General features: G+C 39.8%; 2 protein-coding genes across 2 annotated transcripts in view; one reads left to right on the forward strand and one right to left on the reverse strand.

Moving 5' to 3' along the window:
* Positions 1 to 10,879, reverse strand: part of LOC141434906 (coiled-coil domain-containing protein 40-like) — an 11,708-nt gene extending 829 nt beyond the window's left edge. The window contains 18 exon segments of the mRNA XM_074097396.1: positions 34 to 199; positions 999 to 1,100; positions 2,475 to 2,570; positions 2,787 to 2,906; positions 3,310 to 3,518; positions 4,314 to 4,482; positions 4,846 to 5,091; positions 5,492 to 5,673; positions 5,735 to 5,842; positions 6,237 to 6,379; positions 7,012 to 7,142; positions 7,498 to 7,611; positions 7,974 to 8,131; positions 8,667 to 8,799; positions 9,008 to 9,094; positions 9,366 to 9,504; positions 9,966 to 10,045; positions 10,641 to 10,879. Coding sequence (XP_073953497.1) covers positions 34 to 199; positions 999 to 1,100; positions 2,475 to 2,570; positions 2,787 to 2,906; positions 3,310 to 3,518; positions 4,314 to 4,482; positions 4,846 to 5,091; positions 5,492 to 5,673; positions 5,735 to 5,842; positions 6,237 to 6,379; positions 7,012 to 7,142; positions 7,498 to 7,611; positions 7,974 to 8,131; positions 8,667 to 8,799; positions 9,008 to 9,094; positions 9,366 to 9,504; positions 9,966 to 10,045; positions 10,641 to 10,802 — 2,545 coding nt within the window. The 5' untranslated portion in view covers positions 10,803 to 10,879.
* A 49-nt stretch (positions 10,880 to 10,928) lies between these two features.
* On the forward strand, positions 10,929 to 15,731 carry LOC141434907 (intraflagellar transport protein 56-like). The gene is made up of 4 exons (XM_074097397.1): positions 10,929 to 11,010; positions 11,601 to 11,732; positions 12,397 to 12,580; positions 15,700 to 15,731. Exons 1-4 carry the CDS (start codon positions 11,008 to 11,010, stop codon positions 15,729 to 15,731), a joined length of 351 nt encoding a protein of 116 aa, XP_073953498.1. The 5' UTR covers positions 10,929 to 11,007.
* The last annotated feature ends 7,921 nt before the right edge of the window (positions 15,732 to 23,652 follow it).

Below are 23,652 nucleotides of genomic sequence, written 5' to 3' on the forward strand. Positions count from 1 at the left end.
AACACATTGATGTAGGCAGAGCAAACTTGGTACTAAGGAGAATGCCGCCATTGCAAAACGCTGGAAAGAGCTGCCCTAGTCTGACTGCTAATGCTACCCTGGTGACGCGTTGCACATCAGCTCGCGCCAGCCTTAGCTTGTGGTGGTACTGCGACTGCGAGGTGTGGCCCGCGCCGCCGTGCGCCTTCTCCACCGCCGCCTGCACCATACAGAATGATACAATGTAAAAAATAGCTCCGGAAATCGGTTGAATGGGGTACTGGCTCTGATGAAACTCTTGCCGTGACTTGATTGATCTAAGACTAAGGCACAGAGACATATATACTTAAGGGGACGACGACAGTCGACCGATCCTGCGTATCGTGTTATTTACGCCAGAAGGATTATTATCAGGAGGGTGCATCTGCATAAAGGTAGGTGCATTTACAGGTTTCATTCTATATCTTACTGTTTCATTCTGTAGTCTTGTTCTATATATTTTTTCAGCCATTCCAGCGCCCATGGTGCTATAAACACGGCCTAACTTTGATTATTTTGTTAATCATGCCTAAATCAATCATTCAGGTTTGTATGTTGCCAAAGAAGCGGGGGCAAACTGAGGTGCCTGTCCCACCCACCCAAGTAGCTACTAAAATCAACCATTTGAATACAGGATTTTGCACAATAGTGTAATTTTGACATAAAGTCAACCGTTGGAGAATAAAGAGATACTTATCAAGTTTCTGCCCCAGTCCCAAAAAAGTCGATCATCGGACGTTGGTTTACGATTAACAGAAGCGAAAATTGATTGCGTAAATTAAATACAGGCGGCCGACAGAATAAAGATATTTATTTTCGATTGATTATATGCCGATGGCGTATTCAAAAACTGAAACTGTCGGTGCTCATGCATTTCACCATACCTATACATATATCCACCTCAATATAGTCATAACGAGGTACATAGATGCCTAATAGGGCAGGTACATTACATAGATACCTGATAGGGCAGGAGATACCTGAGCGCGGCTCTTGTCCATGGCGGTCTCCCGCGCGCGTCACCAGCAGCGCAGATCTTCAGACAGCTTCTCGCCCGTGCGCCGCAGCTGCTCGCGCCGAACCTGTATTATCATACACTAGCCTTTACCCGAGGCTTCGCTCGCGTCGTAACCATTTAGATCTGGTTTCTAGAGTTTTTATTTTAATTTTACATGGATCTCGTGGGGAAGATCGGAAATAAAAAGCCAGCCTTATTGTATTTAGTAGTCTGGCGAGCGAATTGTGGCCATGTTTTTTTTCTCTGTTCTTACTCGTATTTGCTATTATAGTAAACTAGCTGTTGCCCGCGACTCCGTCCGCATAGAATTCGTTTATCCCATCCCGCGGGAACTGCAATTTTCCGGGAAAAAAACTATCGATGTCCTTTCCCGGACTCTAACTATCTATGTACCGAATTTCATCTAAATCAATCAGCGGTTTAAATCGTGATAAGTAACAATTAAACAAAGAGACCGTACCTACAAACTTTCGCATCTTTATAATATTAGTAAGATAGTGTGATAAACTCATAGGTTTTAGTAACATTGGATCACAAAAAAACAAATCTTTTAGTTATATATCCTTCAATGTTTATATTCGTTAAATTCGTGCGAATTTAGAATTACCTACGCTATTATTGCATTTATTTACTTACAATTAAATTCGATCTACATTGCTAGCCGCTTTCTAAGTATCGGAATAGTATAAAGTAATACAGGTTACATAGATCCTGAATTTCAGGTTCATACTGAGCAATTTCGCCATGCTGAGCGGCGGCCTGCATGTTCTTCCGCAGCTCAACCGCCAAGATTCCTTGCTGCGCCGAACCTGTATTATCATACACTAGCCTTTACCGAGGCTTCGCTCGCGTAAACCATTTAGATCTGGTCTCTAGATTTATTTATTTTAATTTTTACATGGATCTCGTGGGAAAATCGGAATAAAAATCAGCCTATTGTATTGTAGTAGAGTCTGGCGAGCGAATTGTGGCCATGTTTTTTTTTCTCTGCTCTTAATTAGTATTTGTCAAGACGAATCAATAGACTAAAGGGCCGATGCGGTCGCATTGTATTTATTACGAGTTCCTATGGCCAACTCAACTTCATCATTACCGATCCTTTCCATTGATTTCATCGATTATATACATGCATCAAAATTTCAGCTCTGAACGGTAACTGAAGATTTGCAATGTGCGTCGGATTTTGGGATAAAAATTAGTATTTAGTCTTAATTGTGCACAAAAAGGTAAAACTTCTTAGAGACAATATTATTATTATCGTATTCTATTACGTTCGAAAAATTCGTGCGACTTTAAATTTTTTTTTTTTTTTTTTATTCGACTGGATGGCAAACGAGCCCAGGAGACCACTTGTCTGATCGCGCTTTTTCTGCATTTACGATTCCCTTTCGATTTGTAGCCGTTTTCTAGATTCATCGAATTTGTAATCACAGCTTACTTCCATCCTATGAATTTCCGTCTTCATCTGTCCAATTTCGCCAACTGCAGACTTGGCGGCTTGCATGTTCTTACGCAGCTCAACCGCCAAGATTCCCTGATGGCCAACATTTACCATGAAACAGAGCTTTGAATTTCTTGAAACATACATTACATATCGTTACTACTTTGAAAAAATCTCGTATCTAAAATCAATATGTCAACAAAATCAAACCTTGACATTAATTTCTTACAATCTTAAGCCGCGCGCCGAGCCAACCGCGCGTCACCGCGTGTTTATCTGAACTTATAGCCTTACGCACTATATCGTCACCTTTCTTTGCCAGATGAGAGCCTCCCTCTGCATGCGATCCAGATCCTGGGTCAGATTAATTTTCTCCTTGTCCATGGTTTCTATGGATTCCTCCAATTCAAAGACTTCTGCATCTGCGTCCTGTAACAACGAAAGCACAAGCGCTTGTAAAGACAAACAAACAAACGCAAGACTTTTATTACTTTGATTAATATTTTTGTATAGAAATGTATAGAAATTTGAGTGATGGTGATATGTTCCTAATAATTATGACTTCACAAATACGTACCTCTTACATCTGTAGATGTAAAGAGGTCATTTTCCCTGCATAAGTGAATAGTGAACTATAAAAAGAATGCACTGAAAATATGTAATAAAGAAAAAATACGATTATTTACTACAGCAATAAACTATTTTTCAATTATGTTCTCTTTTTTTTAATCAATTGTATTCATATCCATATTACGTATATCGTTCGACATGATTTTGATGCATCCGTCATCCGTCCATTGGTGATAAGAAAGCTTATTCATTGGTAGGTTACCTTCAGCTTGGCGGCGTAGTCATGCGTGAGCGCCTGGTGGTCGCGGCGCAGCGCCTCCCCGCGCTCGCCGGCGTCGCGGCGCGCGCGCTCCATGACCTCGAGGCGCCCGCGCAGCTCGCGCAGCACGCGCTCCACGCCGGCGCGCTCCGCCGTCACGCTCTCGATGTCCGCCTGGATGCGCATCGTCTTCTGCTCGCAGATTTGGATTTCTGGATGACGGATAGAATTAATCTACAGTTTAACGTCTGGTAGCATGGTGAACGGTTGTGTTGCTCTGAGAATGAATTATGGTTGAGTTAGAAACGCTTCACCACGGTGGTGGTGATAGATGGATAAAATTGACCTTCTCGAAGCCAACAATGGATACGGGTAGAGTTAATAATAGTTGGTAGTTGGTGCGCGCTTGTGGCTCTTTCAGTTGCTAGCCGTCGAGAGACGACAGATACCGAGCGAGCGAGAGGGTTGGTAAGCTGCACTTGGAAATGCTATGAAAAGGCGTGCTTCTACCCTCCTATCGGATTCTTTCAGCATTTTTTAGGGTTCCGTACCTCGAAAGGAAAAAACGGAACCCTTATAGGATCACTTTGTTGTCCCTCCGTCCGTCTGTCAAGGCCCTTTTTCTCAGGAACGCGCGGAGGTATCAAGCTGTAATTTATATCAAATACTCAGGTCTACTGTCCCTTGGAACTGTGAAAAATTAAACTTCTAAGCCAACGCAATCAAAAGATCCAAACTCGCAAGGGAATCAAAACCTACAGGGTACTTCCCGTGAACTCAGAATCTTGAAATTTGGTACGAAGCAACGTCTTATAGCACAGATAAAGTAAAAATTGCGTAAACCGTAAATTTTTAGTTACATCATATAATAAAAATATTTATACGGAACCCTCGGTGCGCGAGTCCGACTCGCACTTGGCCGGTTTATATGTTCTTGTAACATTGAAAAGTTAAACAGAGTCTGTCTAGTTTGTAGGTCATGAAGCTGCTACTCGTATCTGACTCACGCTTGTTGATGAGGTTGATGTCGGCGACGACGCGGTGGTGCTGCGCCGTCAGCTTGACCACGTGTCCCTGCAGCCGCAGCCACTCGTGCTGCATGCTTTCCGTGCGCTCGCGCAGACCCTTTATCTGCATCTCCAGCTCTTCGATACGCCGCTCTTGGGGGGACTTCATCTGTGAAACGAGTAAGATGTAACAGATCAGTCTAAGTAAACAATAAGAAATAGTCATTGACAGGCACGTCATGACATGCCAGCTGGGGATCAGAAAGTAAAATAGCTGCATGTTAACCTTATCTTGCATACAAGGAGGTACTCGTTATTCAATTCATATGTAAATTTTCATATCCTTATACATTTTCTCCAGATTCGTAGATCGGCCATGCCAGTTAAAGCAGACCTTAATTATAAAACCTGAGATCACCAAATTCTAGCCTTGACGCCAGGATTTCTTTTGGGATCAAATTCACAATCAATCGTGCAAGTCTCTAACCATAAATTGTTAGAGGAGGAAATTTCGAATAGGTTAATAACTCACATCAAAGATCTCCTTTAACGCAACATTCTTCTTTGTGACGATGTCCAACTCGCGCTGTTTTCTCATCAACTCTAGCACTCTCTGGTCGTACTTCTCTTGCAGCTCGTCTATCTCCTTCTCGCGGGCGCGGACCTTGGCTTGGTTAGCCTCCAACAAAATGTTATTCTTCGCCTGCTGGTTCCGATACACTTCTATATCGAGCATAACCTGGGCGTGCGTGTTCTCCATTGCTGCCAGAGCTAATTCCTGCAGGAAAATAATCGTTGACATTCTATTTTGATTGAATTAAGATTATATTTATCTTAGATATATGATTAGTTTTATAGTTAAATAGGTATCTTGATAACAATAAATCTATCTCATGTTATGAATCGTTTACCAAAATAATGTAAATTATTGCCTCTTAGAACTTTGTTTTTAATCTGAACTAGGTATGAAGAATCTTGTACAATCTACCAAATCTTGGCGCCTTTTTTTATATCTTTGTGCTGTAAGGGGCTATCTCTAATTGCAGAGATTTGGAACTTAAATCGACATATTTCTTTAGGTAACTACTCGCTCATTTGTCACTACTTAGAATAGAAACACAACTTAGCAGCAGCAAACGAAATACCTACTGTTAAGTCTTTGGAACACTTTAAGATACCTGTTTTCTGGATATCTCTCTCATCTTCTTGATCCCGTTGGCCATCGACTCGACAGCCTTGTCGTTCAAAAGGCACTCCTGTATATTTTGAAGAATTTCATTCTCTAGCTTCAACCTCTGTTCCGTCTTGCGATCAAAATCCTTCTCCGTGCTGCTCAGTAGATTCATGATTGTTTGGTTTCCTAAAAGACATGGAACACGTATAACTATGGTAAAGCTTATTTGAGCAATAAAGTAATATACTAATTACCATTTTTATCAAGTTCTGATCTCGTTCTGTCATCTCAATAGATTCCGTGAGTTCAGCTATTTGCGTCTCAATAGCTATTCTCTTCGCATCCTCAGCATCGACTGTAAAAAATATGGTAAAAGCTGTCATTTGGCTTTTCCTTGTTATTAACTCAAATGAATTTTCCAAAGAAAATTTACGTGAAATAAATAAACAAAAAAACTCTGCAGCTCATGCGGTAGGCGGTTAGATGTTAGAGTTAGATGATAGAGGCCGATTATTCCCATTTATTTTGTACTTAGGTAGTACGAGTAACTTATACTTACAAGCTTTGATCGCATGTAAGTACCATTAGAATTCGGCAGTTAAAAAACTATAATAGCCACTGAATAAGCTATTTGTACACTAAATTGCATACAATCCGTCCAGCCGGCTAACAAACATATTCTTATTTTAATGTCAGTAGATTAGGTTATTGTAGGTAATACTTAGATAAATTTTGGCTGTGATACTAACAAAGCTTCGCGACACTGTTGATGTCGTATATTATCTTGTCCTTGTTCATAGCGATCTCTTTGCTCCTGTTCATTTCCTCCATGACCACTTTCTTCGTGATCGCCAGGTTGCTGATCAGCGTACGGTAGCTCTCTTGCAAAGTCCTGACCAACATTCATCAATGCAATATTTAAGTATTCGCGATGATTTTTAATCGCTGATCAGGTGCCTATTTTTCTAATTCAATTGAATTCGGTCACGTTAAAGTCCCATACGTACATGAAACCAAACTTTTTCTATCATTCTAAGTTTGAGACTTTTACCTTTAAACGTTATGTACAGTCACCAGCATTAATATCTGCCACAGCGGAGCGTGCAAAAATATCTGACACGTCCTTCCAGCCCTTGAAATAGAGTCGTATCAGATACCTACTTATGCACGCCTGTTGTGTCAGATATTGGTGCTGGTGACTGTACCTATAGAACTATAGATATAGAAGGAATGATAATAATAGGTTTCTTGTAGGTATGGTCTTTAACTTTTTATTAAATTTTATTTTTATTATTTGTTATCGTAACGGCATTTAATACACGTTATGTTAATTTTCAGCTGTCTGTGTATTACGGTTCTTGATAATATTTAAATACAGCCCTGTGATAGACAGACAGCATCAAAGCGACAGTAATAGGGTTCTATTTGTCACCTTACGTTTCGGGTACGGCACCCTAAAAACCAAAATCCAATAAGTTCTACGTCCATAGCATAGAAGATGGATTTGTATGGTAAGCCACTTACTTGTAGTCTTCCCGTACGGAGTCGAACACCTTATCGCGCTGTTGGATGTTGACGAGAACGGAGTTCCAAAGGCTTACGAGCCGGCGCTTGTCCAGCTCCAGGTCTTCCAGCTCTGTGCTGTACGCCGTCACCTGGGACAACCATGGCCATGAATACAAGCTAGGGCTTGCTACAAGATGTTTCTAAAATTATATACCTAGCTGCTGCGTATATTAAGATTATGTGGACGCACGATGCGTACGGAGTTGAGCAGTTTAGATTAGATGCATAGAGTAAAGAGTTGGAAAAGGATCGATCCATCCGCTGTTTTTGTCTTATAAATTTACTTAGTCTGAGACTTGTGCTTACAGCGAAAATTCCAACTTTTTCGCTATGCATAACAAATGTGCAAGCGATAAGGACCATTTCAGGATAAATAAATGTTTAAAATTGTGTTCTTTAGATCGTATAAAAAAGAACGGATATACTAGGTAGCTATCTACCTACCTTATCGTTGATCTTCTCCATTTCGTTGTTCTTGATTTCGAACTGCTTCTTAAACATCTCCAGCTTAGACTCGAGCTTCCACACCTCGTTGCTCAGCCCGTAGATCACCATATCCTGGAAGCAATTTAAAGTTCCTTGAAGTAAGACTGATAAAGTGCCGAAAATCCTAAGACTTCAACGGGGCATATATTGAAACTAGCATCAGCGTACAGCCATAGGACTGCCACTGTCTTCAAAGCTAGTGACTGGTTAAGCAGCGCTACAGCCGCAGTAGATAAGCCGATGTCGCTGACCAATGTAGCTAGTGCTACTGCCGCGCTATGACGCTTGATGCGATTCTTCCAGCATCGATGTTTTCTTGGGTTGCTTCGCCGAGTGCCGGACTCTCACCGGCTAGAAAACCCGGCTACACATCCCCAACTCCCTGGGGCTCATTGCGGGGGTGAGAAGGTTGGAGGGGCATCGATATTACTAACCAGTTCCCGCTTCTCATCGGCCATGGCTTTCTTCTCGGCGCGCATCTTGTCCGACATGCGCTGGCTGACGGTCAACTCTGACTCCGTCTCCTCGCGCCACGCCTCCAGCTGGCGGCACAGTGAAGTCAGCGCCTCCAGCTCTTCAGTAGCCTCACGTTCTAGTTGTGGAAACATCAGAGTCATTGATAGAGGTTATCGGAAGCATGTAAATGAAGACATAGGTAACGCGTCCGTCCTGTTCAAAGGACCTACGAATAACTGATTGGAATAGCCATAATTATATCTGCAACAAATAGCTAGTTACGGCTTCTGGACCACCTGTCTCGTTACACGATTAACACGAGTATGATGCTTTGCAAGATAAAGGTAGTATCAGACATGTTGAAGATGTTCATATACTAGTAAGTCTCATATTTCGCCTGTTACCTACATTTAGAACGAATGCCACGATAATATAGCAGCGAAGTGTCTTCATAACCAAGGAATGGAATCCTAACTTTGAAATAATAGCGTAAAAGCGGTTGCTAAGCTACTAAGTTAAGATTGGGTCGAAGAACGGTGAGCAGACCACCGTTGGTCGGATGACTTTGGCAGTCGGCTGGTAAACTGTGAACGAACTAGCACAGGGCCGGGCAAAGGGGCCTTACTTAGCAGTACTTATGTGGATGTGGGTTGATTTGATTGATTAGATACCCGCGTTAGTGTCCTGTTCCAGCTTCTGCTTAGCCTGCTTGTAGCGCTCGTTGGCCTCGCGCGCGCGCCGCTCCATCGCCGTGCGGTCCGCCGTGTTCTGCGCAAGCGTCGCCTCGTATTCTTCTATCAGTGACTGCGGAAGCACAGAAGAATTTACGTAAGTAAGGCCAACAAGGAATAGATTGACTAATGGTTATCTGCCTTATTTTAGCTTCAAAATTGTAATAAAGCTAAGCAGTGGTGAGTAGATACTAAATAAAGAAAATTGATCGCAATCAGCATTAAGTAAACTACCTACTTATATACTTAACATTAATCTAAGCTAGGTATAAATATTTTACCCGTTGAGCGTTGGTGTCGTGGTCGTCGCGGTAAATGGTTTCCAAATCCTTTTCGTATCCTAACTTGCTTAAACGAAGTTCATCACGCTGGAAATTAAAAAATAAATTTAGACAATTACTTTATGACATGACCTAACTATGCAATATGCCATACCTTGATATCGTATTATGTGTGACTGAAATTCATTTTGGATAGATAATGAAGTGTAGAGGTACCACCTAGCCATTTGTTATGCATAAGTAAGTAAGTATCTTGCAGAAAGCTATCGATGATGTTATTATTTGCTCTCAATTTTACATCCTCTTAGATGACATGAAACAGTAGGCGCCTTAAGACTTCAGTCTAAAGATAATGTACCAAGTTAAGTATCTCCTCCTCGGCGATAGCATTTTCCTTCTCGAGGAAGTGCTTGAGCGTGGCCTGGAACTTCTGCATGAGCGGGTGTGTCGATTCCAGCACGGCTGGCAGGGCGCCCATGTCGCGCTTGCCACGCCATCTATGAGCAACAAATGTTGATAACTTCGTGACTCAACATCGCATAACACCATACGTACGAGTAGCTACTATACCCTTCTAACGCCCAAGTCAAATTTTTGATATATGAACATCAAATAAATTTTATTTCATTTATGATAGAGTTTAAAATTCAAATTACAATAAGTCCTTTATAAAGGACTCTGGGCGTTACGAGGATACGCGAAACATACATGAGGCCGGCTAAGCCGTCATGTAGCACAATAAGTGGACATTGAGCATCACAAGAAGTGCATTTTACAATGAAATTACTTAATAATGATATAATTCAGATATTTTGAATGTAGTACCTAACTTGAATGAAACTATTACCTAAGTTTTGTATTCTACCTGGAACTGTGTTATGTAACACCTAAACTTTGTTAATAATATAAAGTACGCAATAATTAGACTATCGGAGTCACTTCCCGCATCTACACTCACTCGTCAAAGGCCTCGCGCCCGGCTTTCATGCAGCGGCACTTGTCCAACGGACAAAGGCAGCAGTCACACTCTCCTGGCTCCTGAAATCGGTTAAAATTTGCATGACTGCAAAAGACAATAGCTGTGATTTTCCTAATACCTATACAATTAAATGGAGCCCTCTGACAGTTACTTAGAGTTCCTCTATCGTCCCATGTCAACTTCTATGTCAGCATAGAGTCGTGTGATATTTATCACAACATAATAGGGTTCTTCGAAAAAAGAGTAAATATTTTTTAAAGAGTCGGTAACGCGCATGCGACACTATGAAGTTGCAAGCGATCCACCTGCTAAGTATTTCGGCGTGGAGAGTAAGACAGCTGGTGAAATTACTGGCACTTGAGGTATCCCATCTTAGGCTTCTAGGTTGGCAACGCATCTGCAATACCCCTGGTGTTGCAGATGTTTATGGGCGGTGGTGATCTCTTACCATCAGGAGACCCACTCGCTCGTTTTCCATCCAGTCGAATAAAAAAATGTAACGGTCGTTCTGTTGTTATGCAGGGTAGTCATATAAGTATTGTGACTTAAAGCAGACCAACAACAAGTTGACATGGTAAGGTAAAATAAAATAGCCACATCTGACGGAGGCTTTTTCGGCTACATTGGTTAGGTACATAGCGCAGAGTTTCTTACTTGATATATCATAGTCTCATTCTTGTACAGCAAGCACATCTCATCGTGCACAACGATATCATGGTCATCGCGCGGGCACTGACACGCCGGGGTCAAGGGCGGCGAAGAGTCCTCGCTCGGGGCTGTGCAGGCGCACTCCGTCGACGTCCCTGATACCGACATCGTAGTTTTATATTCTCTATAATACAATGATAATAAAATAAACGCCTGTAAAATTCCAAAACTCGTTAGCGGCTATTGCTAAGCGACCTATTTGAATTGATCAAACGGGCGCGCGCGTTGCCGTGGTAACGCAATTGGCAGTTAACTGTCAACAAACACGTGCTTTGCAAAGTCTAGAGCTTTAGGAAGTTGCAATTGAATTAAAATGGTAAGTTTAACTGAAATGTAAAGTTTTAGTGTCTGAATAGTCCGTGTTCTTCTCTTTGATCCAGACAAATGTAATTTCAGAATAAAGCTTCTTGGCTTTTGCTCTCCTATTGTAGTCGGCTCTTGCTTGTGTGCTAAATGTATGTTAGGGTGCTCAGGCAAGTCTAATAATAATAAAATAAGAGAGCAAGGTCCTTCGGACTAATGGCGCCTCCAGGACCCGGTGGTCACGAGTAGAACTATTTATAACTCGTGCTGATTCCATTTTCAGGCAATCATCAGACTTCTTCATGTTTTCTGGCCATATTCTTTTATTATGCAACTAATATGTAAGAAACTGTAGGTACTTTATATCAAAATAGTAGGTAAAATCCCGATAATAGTTGATACACGAAGATATTGGTCCCCCCTCACGACATTAATGAAATTGAGTCACCCACTTCACTCACTCACTTCGTACAGCTGACCCTGGTATGTCACTCTTGTCAGGATAGGTATTAGATTATTATCAATAGTTAATTGTTAACATTATCGTCACTGTTTGTCTAACTAAATCAAGTGAATAATATGAAATGAACATACCTATTGCAGATTCTTTCGCGATCAAAACCGGCCACAGACAGCCGTACGAGCACCGGCTCCAGCTCCGCCAAGAGACACGTGCCTGAACTAGAGGACTTCATCCTAAAGAGGGACTACACGGGAGCCCTGACTATGCTCGAGGTAGACTAGCTATTAATTCTGATGAAAGGACCCTGGACCTAAAGTATGCTAAACCTGGAACAAACGTCTCTAAAAAACTAAACTAAACTCTGAAAGGGACTCTGAAACAGAAGTAGCACCGATAGAGACTTTTGTTCAGGACTTTGAAATCTATAATATATCAAAATCTCAGGTTATTTAACTGAAACCATATTTTCCATACTCTAGGTCCAAGGTCCTTTGTCAAGCTATTAGTATCAAGCTAGGAAATTAATGAAATTTTAGCTGCTCAATTCAAAACCATACGTCAGTTACTTATGTACTATTTTAGAAATAGTTGTGTTCTTTATTCAATGTTAATGATGAAATAATCACTCTTTTATTTCGTCTTGTCTGTCGTCTCTACATCTGAACTTACTATTCAATACCCACAAACTTGTTTTTTTTTTAAATGTAACTGGTGACAATTATAATAAGATAAGTAAATACGCATCTCCGCCGGCGCTGTACGGTAGTCTAAACAGGTGCGCTCCGGGGATGAGTCGTAACGCACTCGTGACGTCACCGTAAAGTACGCCGAGCCGCAGCGGGTTAAATATCGTTGTGGCGTTAAAGTCAACACGCCTGATCAGCCCCTTTAACAATTCTTTAATTCTCAACAAACCCATAATTTTTCTCCGTATAGTTCCTGAAGAACGAAGGCAACACGGAGGTGTGGGCGGACGCGTGGGCGGCGTGGAGTTGGTTCCACCTGGGCGAGTACCGGCGCGCACTGGACGCGTACATGCGCGTGCGCGGCCGCGCCAACCTCGACGCGCGCGTCGCCGACACACTGGATATGGACCTCGCCGTCTGCTACTTCTACCTCGGTCTGTTTACAATACAATGCAATGAGTATGACACTTTATTGATCAGCGCAATATGGTACCTATGCATTGCAGTGTGTACAGAAACAGTGGTACATAATACAACGTGTTATTTTTTAATTTACGTTCACTTTAATTGTCTCTACCCACTACACCTCACCGTATCATACCAGGATCGTATCAGGAAAGTGTCTGGCAAAAATATATTATTTGTATTGAAAAGTATGAGACATTGCCCACTAGCACGTTTACCGTCCTACCGTCGCCGTCGCGTGCCATGCGCGGAGCATCAACAACGGTGCCGATACGCTTCTTACGGTTATGTATGAATGAACTAAAATAATTTCCTTGCTCACCCGCGACCTTACGATAGCTAAGCTTATGCAAAATATGCGTGTTCATGCAGTTCCTCCACCTCCACACTGTAAGAACACACACAAATCACACAAACCCATCTATCACCACCACCACACTACACTGACGCGTTTCGAACTCAACCAGAGCTCTAGTCAGAGCTTTAGTCTAACAACTGGTAGCATGGTGTCGCGTTGTGTCACTCTGAAGATGAGCTCTGGTTGAGTTCGAAACGCGTCAGTGTAGTGTGGTGGTGGTGATAGATGGGTTGTGTGATTTGTGTGTTCTTACAGTGTGGAGGTGGAGGAACTGCATGAACACGCATATTTTGCATAAGCTTAGCTATCGTAAGGTCGCGGTGAGCAAGGAAATTATTTAGTTCATTGTATGGACCTCCGCAAAGTAACGCCTGATTCAATAAATTGGTTATGTATGACACGCCGTTGACATGTCACAGTCCGTGTCGCGTACATTCTGTGCCTGATCCGTTCCTATTACGCTCATGTTATGATATTGGTAGATGATGGTGGTAGGACCTTAAGAGGACGTTAGGTTTAAGGCGGCTGCTCACGTTAGCTCATGGTAAAAGTCTCGTCAGATGGCGTTAAAAATCAGACTGTCGAATTTTCGTGATGTTTTTTTGTAATTTTTAGAATATCCGTAGAATACTAATAGTTGAGTTTATTATTTGCGAAAACAATTTAGAATTGCCGATTTTTTGAGACTACAGTCGAACGGAAATAGTGTGCCAATTCTGAGATTTCAGGGCTCAAATTTAGGTGTCAGGTACAGCCTTATACGGACACTAGGAGCTCACGCACACATGCAAATAGACAGCGCCAACTAGTGAAAAATTATTGCATCACTTTTCTAGGCTTTCGGAAGGCTTTCGGCGTAAGCTACTACAAAATATTCATATATTTTTTTTCGGGTCACGAATATTTGTATCAACTGTACTTTTGCCCTTAAAATGTTCAAATATCTAGATAATATGAGTGTTTCATATGCGACGATATAGAATTAGATGAATCGTGTTAGAGTCCCAGGAATCTAATCTTATGTGATTTTTGGCTTTGGACTTGGAGATTGTCGAGTATGATATTGTGCTCAAGTTGGTAACCACATATGATGCTCTTGTGACATACATACTTTGATAATCATGCATTACATGCGAGTGTTACTCCTATTTCTTCGAATATTGGAGACGAAATCTTTCCGTGTTTTATTCTACCTACCAGTCTTGATTGCAGTTATCTTTTGAGTTGAAGGTTGCGATAATTCTTTGTATTGTATGTATACCGAGGTACAGAAATGGTCATTTTGGAAAGCTGAAGAACGGAAGGCCGTAATGCTGTATAAGTGTGTCAACTACCCTGATGCGTAAAACAGTTCATGTGTAGTGGTACATAGTAGGCTGGAAAGGAAACAGCCTCGTTGAAGCTATCGGTATGTAGAATCCTGCTGGAAACGACGTTTCATATTTTGAATCTTTATTTATACGTGGATAATACTATCATCATCATCACCATCATCATTATCGTGGTCTGGTTGTTTATATATATCTAGAGGGTCTTTTTCCTTATAAGCTTTAGAATTTCCGTGTAATTTTTCAAGACAGGTACTGCTGTGTCCTTAAAAGGGCAGACCTAACGCTTTACGACGGTGCTGGTGGGCATCGTACGGTAGTAAGCGAGGACCTCTGGGGAGCTAGTACAGTCTCCATGTTTTCAATTGTCGTTTTGTGTCGTGGGTGTGCCAGATAATAAAAATTCTTAGATATAGTTGTGAATTTCCAGGTGTAGAGCTTTATTGTGCTAGCTGCTCGAGGAAGACCTGAATGCGTTCAAGCGTGTTGCTGCTGGATGCAAGTTAATACTATAAAAATGTTGCAAGTATTACGCTTGCGTTATATTAGCGATTAGATTACGCTTGAATCATTCCAAGTACATTTTTTGTTAGATCCGAAGGAATTTGTTTTGGAGTTTTCGACGGTAAATTCAGAACTTTACTTCCTATATATTTATTTGTATTTAGTATGAATAATGAGAATACAGGCTACATGTAGGCATCTACATGTTTCTACGATAAATAAAGAACATTCTGACTCCAAAGCAAATCGGATCTCGTTTTGAACGGTATGCCCAGTATTTCAACCAAGTGGTAGAAATTCGTTCAAGAATTCCCACAAATTGCAAGAAATACCGAGATTACATCTGAATATATTTATACTTACAAGAGATACTTACCTATTTACTCAATTGATGATTAGCTGCTTGACGACGACCGGAGTCTTTCAGTGCTCACCCTACACGCGTATGAGCAAAATTCCTTCTTGATGCGAACCGATTGCGGTTTAGGAACTAATCTTATGAACTTTTTTTTCCTCCCGACCCGTGGTCCAACTACTATGTCCAACTGGTTGCACCACGGGGAAGCAAGTTTACTCATCGTCAACCGGTTGCACCACGGAGAAGCAAAATCAGTAGTCCAATTCTGGAAAGTATGTTTATCCATGGTCCTACTGGGTGGGTCCAATTAGTTTAACTAGTTGAACTACCACTTGAACTCTGTGGAATCGGGGTTCGGACTGTTGGTTTCACTGTATTCAGAATAAACTACATAGTTGTTGGGTTTCATGAGACTTTTAATTTTATAAAAATGCAGTAATGATAGTACCTATTCTGATACACATGACCCAAGGTAATTTTACATCCCCATGGTGCAAATGGTTCAACATAGCAATTGTTCATATGCCCGTTGGACAATAGCCCTTCAGTTGTACCACGGGTCGCAGCAATAAGTTGCAGAAAAAAAAGTAGTCTGAGAATTGAACCATCCTGGGTAAGTTTAGGTTCCCGTGGTGCAACCAGATAGCAGTTGGACCACGGGTCGGGAGGGATTTTTCCCTTTGTGCAGGACGGTAGCTATAGCCACGCAGCGATTTTCCCTCGCTCGTGCCTAAAATATCACATTTTTCAAAATACTACATTACTTATTCATTAAAATTCCCACTATACCAGATGCCCAAAATAAGACATTCCACAAAAAAAAAACACTTTCTTGTGTAATCTTCGATTTTGTAATGTGGCGCATGGTATTTTAGGCACGAGCGCCCTCTATCTGGTATAGCTTGGATTGCTCGAAACAGATGCAAAGTCGTGCTCCTACTACAGTCTCCTACTGGTAGGAGCACGAACACAATATTATACTAATTCTCCTACTAGTAGGAGCATGAATACCTATATGTACTGATTTTCCTACTGAAAACCAGATGTATGGAATAGTATCATTTAGTCTAAAAAAACTAAAACACAGGTGGTCTAAGAAGCAATAGGTCATGCAGCCTATCAGTATAACGCAAAAGTATTCTGAAATGTAAAATTTAGCAATATGCGGAATAAAATTATGAACAGATAGAGATGAACCTGAAATAGGATTTATATTCTCAGAGTATGTAACCAATGTCAACCGATCAATGACATGACATTGGTCTAAAGAAATTGTAAACTTGGTACACTGTCATTATAAGAAATTGACAATTTAGAAAGTGGTTCATTGTTCGAATTGGTCTCTGGTCACAGTGAGAAGTGGTCAATTTAGTGAGAAGACGTTATGACAATCATCATCATCATCATGATCATCTCAGCAGTAGGACGATCACTGTTGGACAGAGGGCTCCAATCATAACCTCCAGTTGCTTCGGTTGGCAGCGGCCCCCACCGTGGACCCACGGCTTTTACCAAATCATCCGTCCATCTCGTTGGTGGACGTCCTACGCTGCGCTTGCCGATCCGCGGTCTCCACTCGAGTACTTTTCGGCCCCAACGGCAATCCTATACTTTGCGGAGGTTCATAATATCAATGAACTGAATCAATTGCTTCGCTCACCCGTGACTTTATAATAGCTACGTTTATGCATGAAATGTGTGTTCATACAGTTCCTCCACCTGCACACTGTCGGAATACGCACAAATCATACAAACACATCTATCACCACCACCACACTACACTGATGCGTTTCGAATTCGACCAGATCTCATCTTTAGAGCAACACAAACGTTCACCATAGATGTTAGAAATAGTAAAAGATATAAAGATATTATTATAAAGGTCGCGGATGAGCAAAGTAAATATTTCAGTTCACCTATAGGTACAAAATATATTATGTAGTACTTACTGTACAGTCACCACCATAAGCGTGAAAGCTGTCTAGGTGCTGAAAAATATCTGAACATGATTATATATTTATTGTGCATTACGTAAATGCGTGTTCCGATATTTTTTAAATGTTTAGACAGCTCCGCTATGTGTTGTGGCGTCAGTGCGAATATATCACGAAATAGAAGTATGCAAATCACGTAAACGATATTTTGAGCATGAAAGAATAAAACAAAGATAATTATAACATTTTTAATAATAGGGAGACTATTTTACAACGTCTCACAATTACCCTTACCTACCTCACATAAAGTAGAGGCAGCATCCAAAATAGATCTTGTATACTTAGCGTAGTTCTTAGCAGCAGTAAAAAAAAACAAAGTAGTTGAGATGGCTGTTCTACTTTTGTCATTTATAATTCCTATATCATATACCTAATTAAGATTGAGAAGTGAGTGAGAAAAACTGCAATCCCCTAAACTTTAGGGCCTAAAGAAATTAAGTCTTTGAAAAATAATGTCTATTGTCTGCCGCAGTGTGGATGCCGTCGCTCGATCGTCAAAATCCTGGGTTTTACAGCTAATAATTAATTAACTTAATTTTTAACTATCTTTTACACAGTAAGAGTTAGGCTACTAGTGTCTTGGAGAAATTAACTTCGTTTGACTACAGTGCCCCCTCAAAGTTAACAATCAAAAATAACACGGTGTATAATATCTTCATAGTGCAGACATTTTATAGATTATAGTTTTTACCAAGTGTCTAGGTATGCTTCATCATAATCAGTCGTAAGTCTATTCTTGGTAAAAGTTGTATCATTTATTTTACTTATAACAATTTAATAGATTTCTTAAAAAGAAAAAAAATAATTATATTCACGATTTGATACCTACATGTTGTCTTTAGTGGTTATACGGATATTTTTGTGACAACCTATATATTCCTCAATTTAATCCGCAAGACCTTGTAAAATCAAAAAACATTGAAAGTCATAAATAATCAAATCATAATATGGGCAACGAACAATTGACACATCTGACGTCACGCCCAAACTGAAAGAGACGTATATATTATTTGACAATATGGTACTGTTTTCGATGATTGTCATTATTTGAAATAAGAACGGTGGTTTGAATCAATCTGTAAAGGTATTTAGTACTTATGTAGCAAGAGTAACTGTGAATCTTCGGCTCCATGACATGGCCCAATTGCATAATAGGTAAAGGACAAGCTAAGAGTATTAGTGAATTTCAATACAAAATCGCTAATACTATTAGCTTTGTACTTTGTTATGTATTACGTAATTGCCTCAGAAAATAATTTGAAGTCCATTATGAATCTGAAAAGTTAAATATATTTAGTGAGCAAAAACAGTAAAAGGAAAGACAAACGAAGGAACAAAATAAAACACATTTATAATTTTAAGTTTATCTTAAATAATCCATACATTTAGGAGATAATTCTTAATAAACCGGTCAAGAAAAAAACAGTCATTTGATCAAAAACCTACACACTCCGCCAAAAAAACACCTTCACTGCCGCGGATCGAGCGAGCGAAGCGAGCGAGATCGATGTATGTGGAGCGGATGCGACTCTGTTGGGTCAGGTGTGGTCAGGTTGAAGGGCAAGGGCGGCGAGTGAGGCGGCAGCCCGGCCTCGACCTTCGCTTGGAGTTTTTTTTTATTGAGACTTTTATCATAGAGAGAGAGAGAGAGAGAGAGAGAGAGATCATAGAGTTGACTTTGCGAGCTCGTTTCGTTGTCACTGACGCGTAACAGGGATTTTATCCAATTGCTAAACAAATGTAGTGAAATGAAACCGACCGACGGCGAGTTTGATTCGCGCACAAAGGGTTCCCGCACCATCTGTACAATATTCATTAGACATTAGCAAAAAAAGGCAAAAAAAATCACGATTAAATATTTATTTTATTGTGTGTTTAGTATTTGTTGTTATAGAGGCCACATAATCTTTGAATATTTCAACTGTCTAACTATCACGGTTCTTGAGATACAGCCTGGTGACAGCCGGACGGACGGACGGACGGCCAACGAAGTCTTAGTAATAGGGTTTTGGGTACCGAATCACTAAATCGAGTTGACCTTTTATCTGATTTTGTAATTTCACTAAACTGGTTGAGGTTTATAAATTACTAGCTACGCGGCTTCGCACGCGTAACTATTCTGGTAGCAATTAAATCGGTTAATTCCCTGAAACCATTTTATATCGTGGTCTTCATTATGTTGTGAATGACTTACAATTCAGACTCTAAACCCAGCTGAAGTATCTATAATCAAATGCAAATTCAAATCAAATTTATTCAGTAAATACCGTAATGTTTACATTCATTTATACTGCTTTCAAGACCACATCGAATGCGCAAGACAAAAGTCACATTAGAAATAATACTTACTACAGTATCAATTGTACGATAATAATATACATGATGTCCCTAGTTACAAACGTATACCGGTATCTTAAGTAGCGAACATTTTCATGCCTCTAAGCCAGCGGTTGTTATCGACATTTTATTCCTAGGTATCCTAATATCGTGTCAAAAGTCGTCTATAGACATCCAGCTACATACCAAATTCTGTCTAAGCTCAGCAATATTTCAAATTATACATAGCTAGATTTTGTGTTATTCAGAATCCATATACATAAATTTAGCTCTAACGATTGTTATTTTCAGAGATATCCTAGGTATCCGTGAGAATTCGGTGAAAGTGTTATGTGTATTCAGACGTCTTCTCCTACATAAATTTCATGATAAAGAGCGTTATTATTCAAGAAATCCTAATATCGAATAAAAATTAGCCTGTGTGTTATTACAGAGGAGCTCCTACACGAAATCATGGCTCTAAATCAGTTTGTTATTTAGATTTTATCTAGGTTATCTGGAATTCGAGTAAAACTTACGACCAGACGTCCAGTACCTACATACAAATTTCATGATAAGCCAGCGGTTATTATTTAAGATTTATCCTATGGGATATTATAGTAGCATGCGATAAAGGCAGCTACCTAATACTAAAGCATGCGGTGTTATTTTATCTAGGTATCCGTGGGAATACGGGTCAAAAGTTACCATCTGTTTCAAACGTCATTACCTTAGCATACCAAAAAAATGACGATCTAAAGAGTTTTATTGTGTGAGATTTTATTATAGTGGCCACATACTTTGAAGTATCCTACTGTCTAATCCAGGTTATAAACTACAGCTTTGAAAGCCGGACGGACGGACGGACGGCCAGCCGTTTCAGTGAAAGGGTAACAAACATACTACTCACTTGACTCTTCATCTGATTTCGCATTTACTAATGGTTAGTATATTATTAATAAAAGTAAGTTACCTACTGTATGACTGACAGACTGACGGGTAGCTTACTCGACTGGATATATAATAGACGGGTCTCCTTCGTAATCCATAATATCGTTTGTCCTAAACTCAAATGCCATAACACTTTTGCCATAAACACTTTTGACATTATATCATACTTTTGCCATAATGATCTTATGCCCTAAAAATCATAAGCCATAATATTAAATGTCCTAATACTCTACATCCCTAATATGTTTTGTACTAATATAGTAAGACATAAAAACTTACGAGTAATAATATTAAAATCCATAATATTAAATGCCATAACAGAGCTCTTGTAGGCAAACAGCGACTTGCGAGCCAGAAAAGTAGATTAGGTTAGAACCGAGTTCCCAACAGTGACGAACCGGTACCAGAAAAGTAAGTTAGGTTAGGTTAGAACTGCGACTCCTACAGAATGAACCGCAGCCAGAAAAGTTAACTTAGGTTAGAACTGCGACCCCTACAAAAACGAACAGCAGTCAGAAAAGTTTTTTTTTAATTATTCATAAAAAGTGGCCCTTTTTTAGTGTATTATTATTTACTACTATTATATGCAATTTCCCGGGACTCCAAACTATCTATGTACCGAATTTTATCTAAATTGGTTCAGCGGTTTTGAAGTGATGGGATAACAAACAAACAAACAGCCTTACAAACTTTCGCATTTATTATATTAGTGGGAAGTGGGATGATTCAACGGTGTGTGAAGTTTCCAAACCAGTTTATTACAAAAATGATTATTTCAACCAATATTAGGACATGTGACTATTAGGACATATCGATGGCAGCAAAGTAAAAGAAGATATCTACAAAATAGCTATTTTACAGGAGAGCGTATTTAGTAAAAAATAATGACTACTTTGAGATTAATGGACTGATTACCATGAAATTTTCTATGATGCATTAAAATAATGTTCTTGTTCAACAGATTTTATTTCTGTAACATTATTTTAATGAAAAATTGTAGATGTCTTTTTTTACTTTGAAAGAGCTTAAACGTAGAGGAAGACATCTGCCTGATATCCGTTTATGCGTTGTAATGAAACAAACGCCTTTTCCGTTATAAAAAACGAATAAGCTAAGGTAAGAATCTCCGGTAAAACTTAGAGGAGTGTTTAGAGATAATCTAAACAACATGCAACGAGTATTCACCCTTTTTTTGATAAAATTTTGTAGATGTCTTTATTTACTTTGCATTAATCATTTTATTCATATTATTAAATGAGTTATCTACCACTCAACCTCATCGCTGTCTATCATATAAATTAATTTATTTCGTTAAAAACCCCCAAAATATGTGTTAAATAAAATAAAAAAAATTGTTTTATTTTTGTTTACTCATATATGTTTTTACGTACTCAAAAACTAAGTTATTTTTTATAGTTTTACACTAATAAATTAAATAAATCAACAGTAGGTACAAGTAATAAAATTACGTACAAAATATATCCCAAAACAAAACAATATAAACTGTAAAAATAAAACAGTATGTACTATAATAGTATAAACAATATAATGCTATAATGAATGTGGATAATACCAAAATTGTCATCAATGGCCACATGGATCAGAGGCCCGTCATCGTTAGTGGAAATCTTCTTGATGTTGTTTCGGAGTACACATACCTCGGCCTGATTTTGCAGTTAAGGTACCAACACATGCTAGTTACTAGCACGAAAGCATGCTACTATTCAGCAAATGCTACTTACTAGCATATGTGCATAGGGACGTGCTACTATTATAATACTAATAATCCCAGCCTATATACGTCCCACTGCTGGGCACAGGCCTACTCACAGAATGAGAGGGCTTGGGCTGTAGTTCCCACGCGGGCCCAGTTCGGATTGGGAACTTCACACACACCATTGAATAGCTTCGCAGGTTTGTGCAGGTTTCCTCACGATGTTTTCCTTCACCGTAAAGCTCGTGGTAAATTTCAAATGTAATTTCGCACATGAATTCCGAAAAACTCAGAGGTGCGAGCCGGGGTTTGAACCCACTATACTCTGCTTGAGAGGCCATAGGTCAAACCACTCGGCCACCACGGCTTGCTACTATTAAACATGCTTTTTCTGTGTCATACAGGTACAGCAGGTACTAGCATGCTTATTAGCATGCTAGTAACGAGCATAATGTAACAGTAGTCTTAGGTAGAACACAACTTTGAGAAGGAGGCCAAAAGAAGGATTCAGCTGGGCTGGGCAGCATTCGGAAAATTATGTCGAGTTTTTTCGTCAATTATACCGTAATGTCTGAAAACGAAAGTTTTTAACCAGTGCGTCCTACCCGTCATGACATACGGAGCTGAAACGCGGCTCTGCCAGCTATGGAACGAGCTATGCTCGGAGTTTTTCTGAAGGATAAAATCCGCAACTAGACTATCCGACACAGAACTAAGGTCATCGACACAGTTCATAGAATTAACAACTTGAAGTGGCAGTGGGCTGGGTCATATCTGTTGAAGCACCGACAACCGCTGAAGATATTGAGTGGAGACCGCGTCTCGGCAAACGTAGTCCAAGACGCCCTCCGTTCAGGTAGAGGGACGATCTGCGAAAGGCTGGTGGTAAAAGCTGGATGTGTCTAGCCGAAGACAGGGCGCAATGGCGGTCTATGGGGGAGGCCTATGTCCGGACTGCTATTGGCTGATGATGAATAGTATAATCGATATTCTACTACTTCTATACCTATTAGGAAAAAAACAGATTGCTCGTCATCATCAGTCAAAATCTGTTCAGGCGTGTCGTTTCCAAAAAGCGGTAAGCTGCAAGCAATAGAAACTTAAGTACTTACTTACGTTAAGAATTTTAATTCATTTGCTGTCTAAATAAAAAAAACAAACAAGTGTATGAAACCAATGTTAAGTAATATATCTATTTGTTTAAATATTTTAAGAAAAAACAAATAATTTTCTCATAGAAATTAGAAATAATAAATTTGTAGATTGAGACATATGCAAAAAGTATGACGTATAAACGGACAAGTGGCATGTGACTTTATTGACGTCACAAGCATCCTGTCAAAGCTCCGAAGTAAAAGCGGATAAATTCAAATGTCCGTTTCTACTGCGATGTTTTTTCAAAAGCTAGTGTAGATGTTTTCTTTTACGTGCCAAATTTTCTTCATTATTTTGAAATTTGAAATATTTTTTTAACAGACTTATAGATATGGTTGAAATAAGTTATTTTTTGTAAAAAAA

The sequence above is a fragment of the Choristoneura fumiferana genome, chromosome 14, assembly GCF_025370935.1.
Source record: "Choristoneura fumiferana chromosome 14, NRCan_CFum_1, whole genome shotgun sequence".
Classification (NCBI taxonomy): Eukaryota; Metazoa; Arthropoda; class Insecta; order Lepidoptera; family Tortricidae; genus Choristoneura; species Choristoneura fumiferana.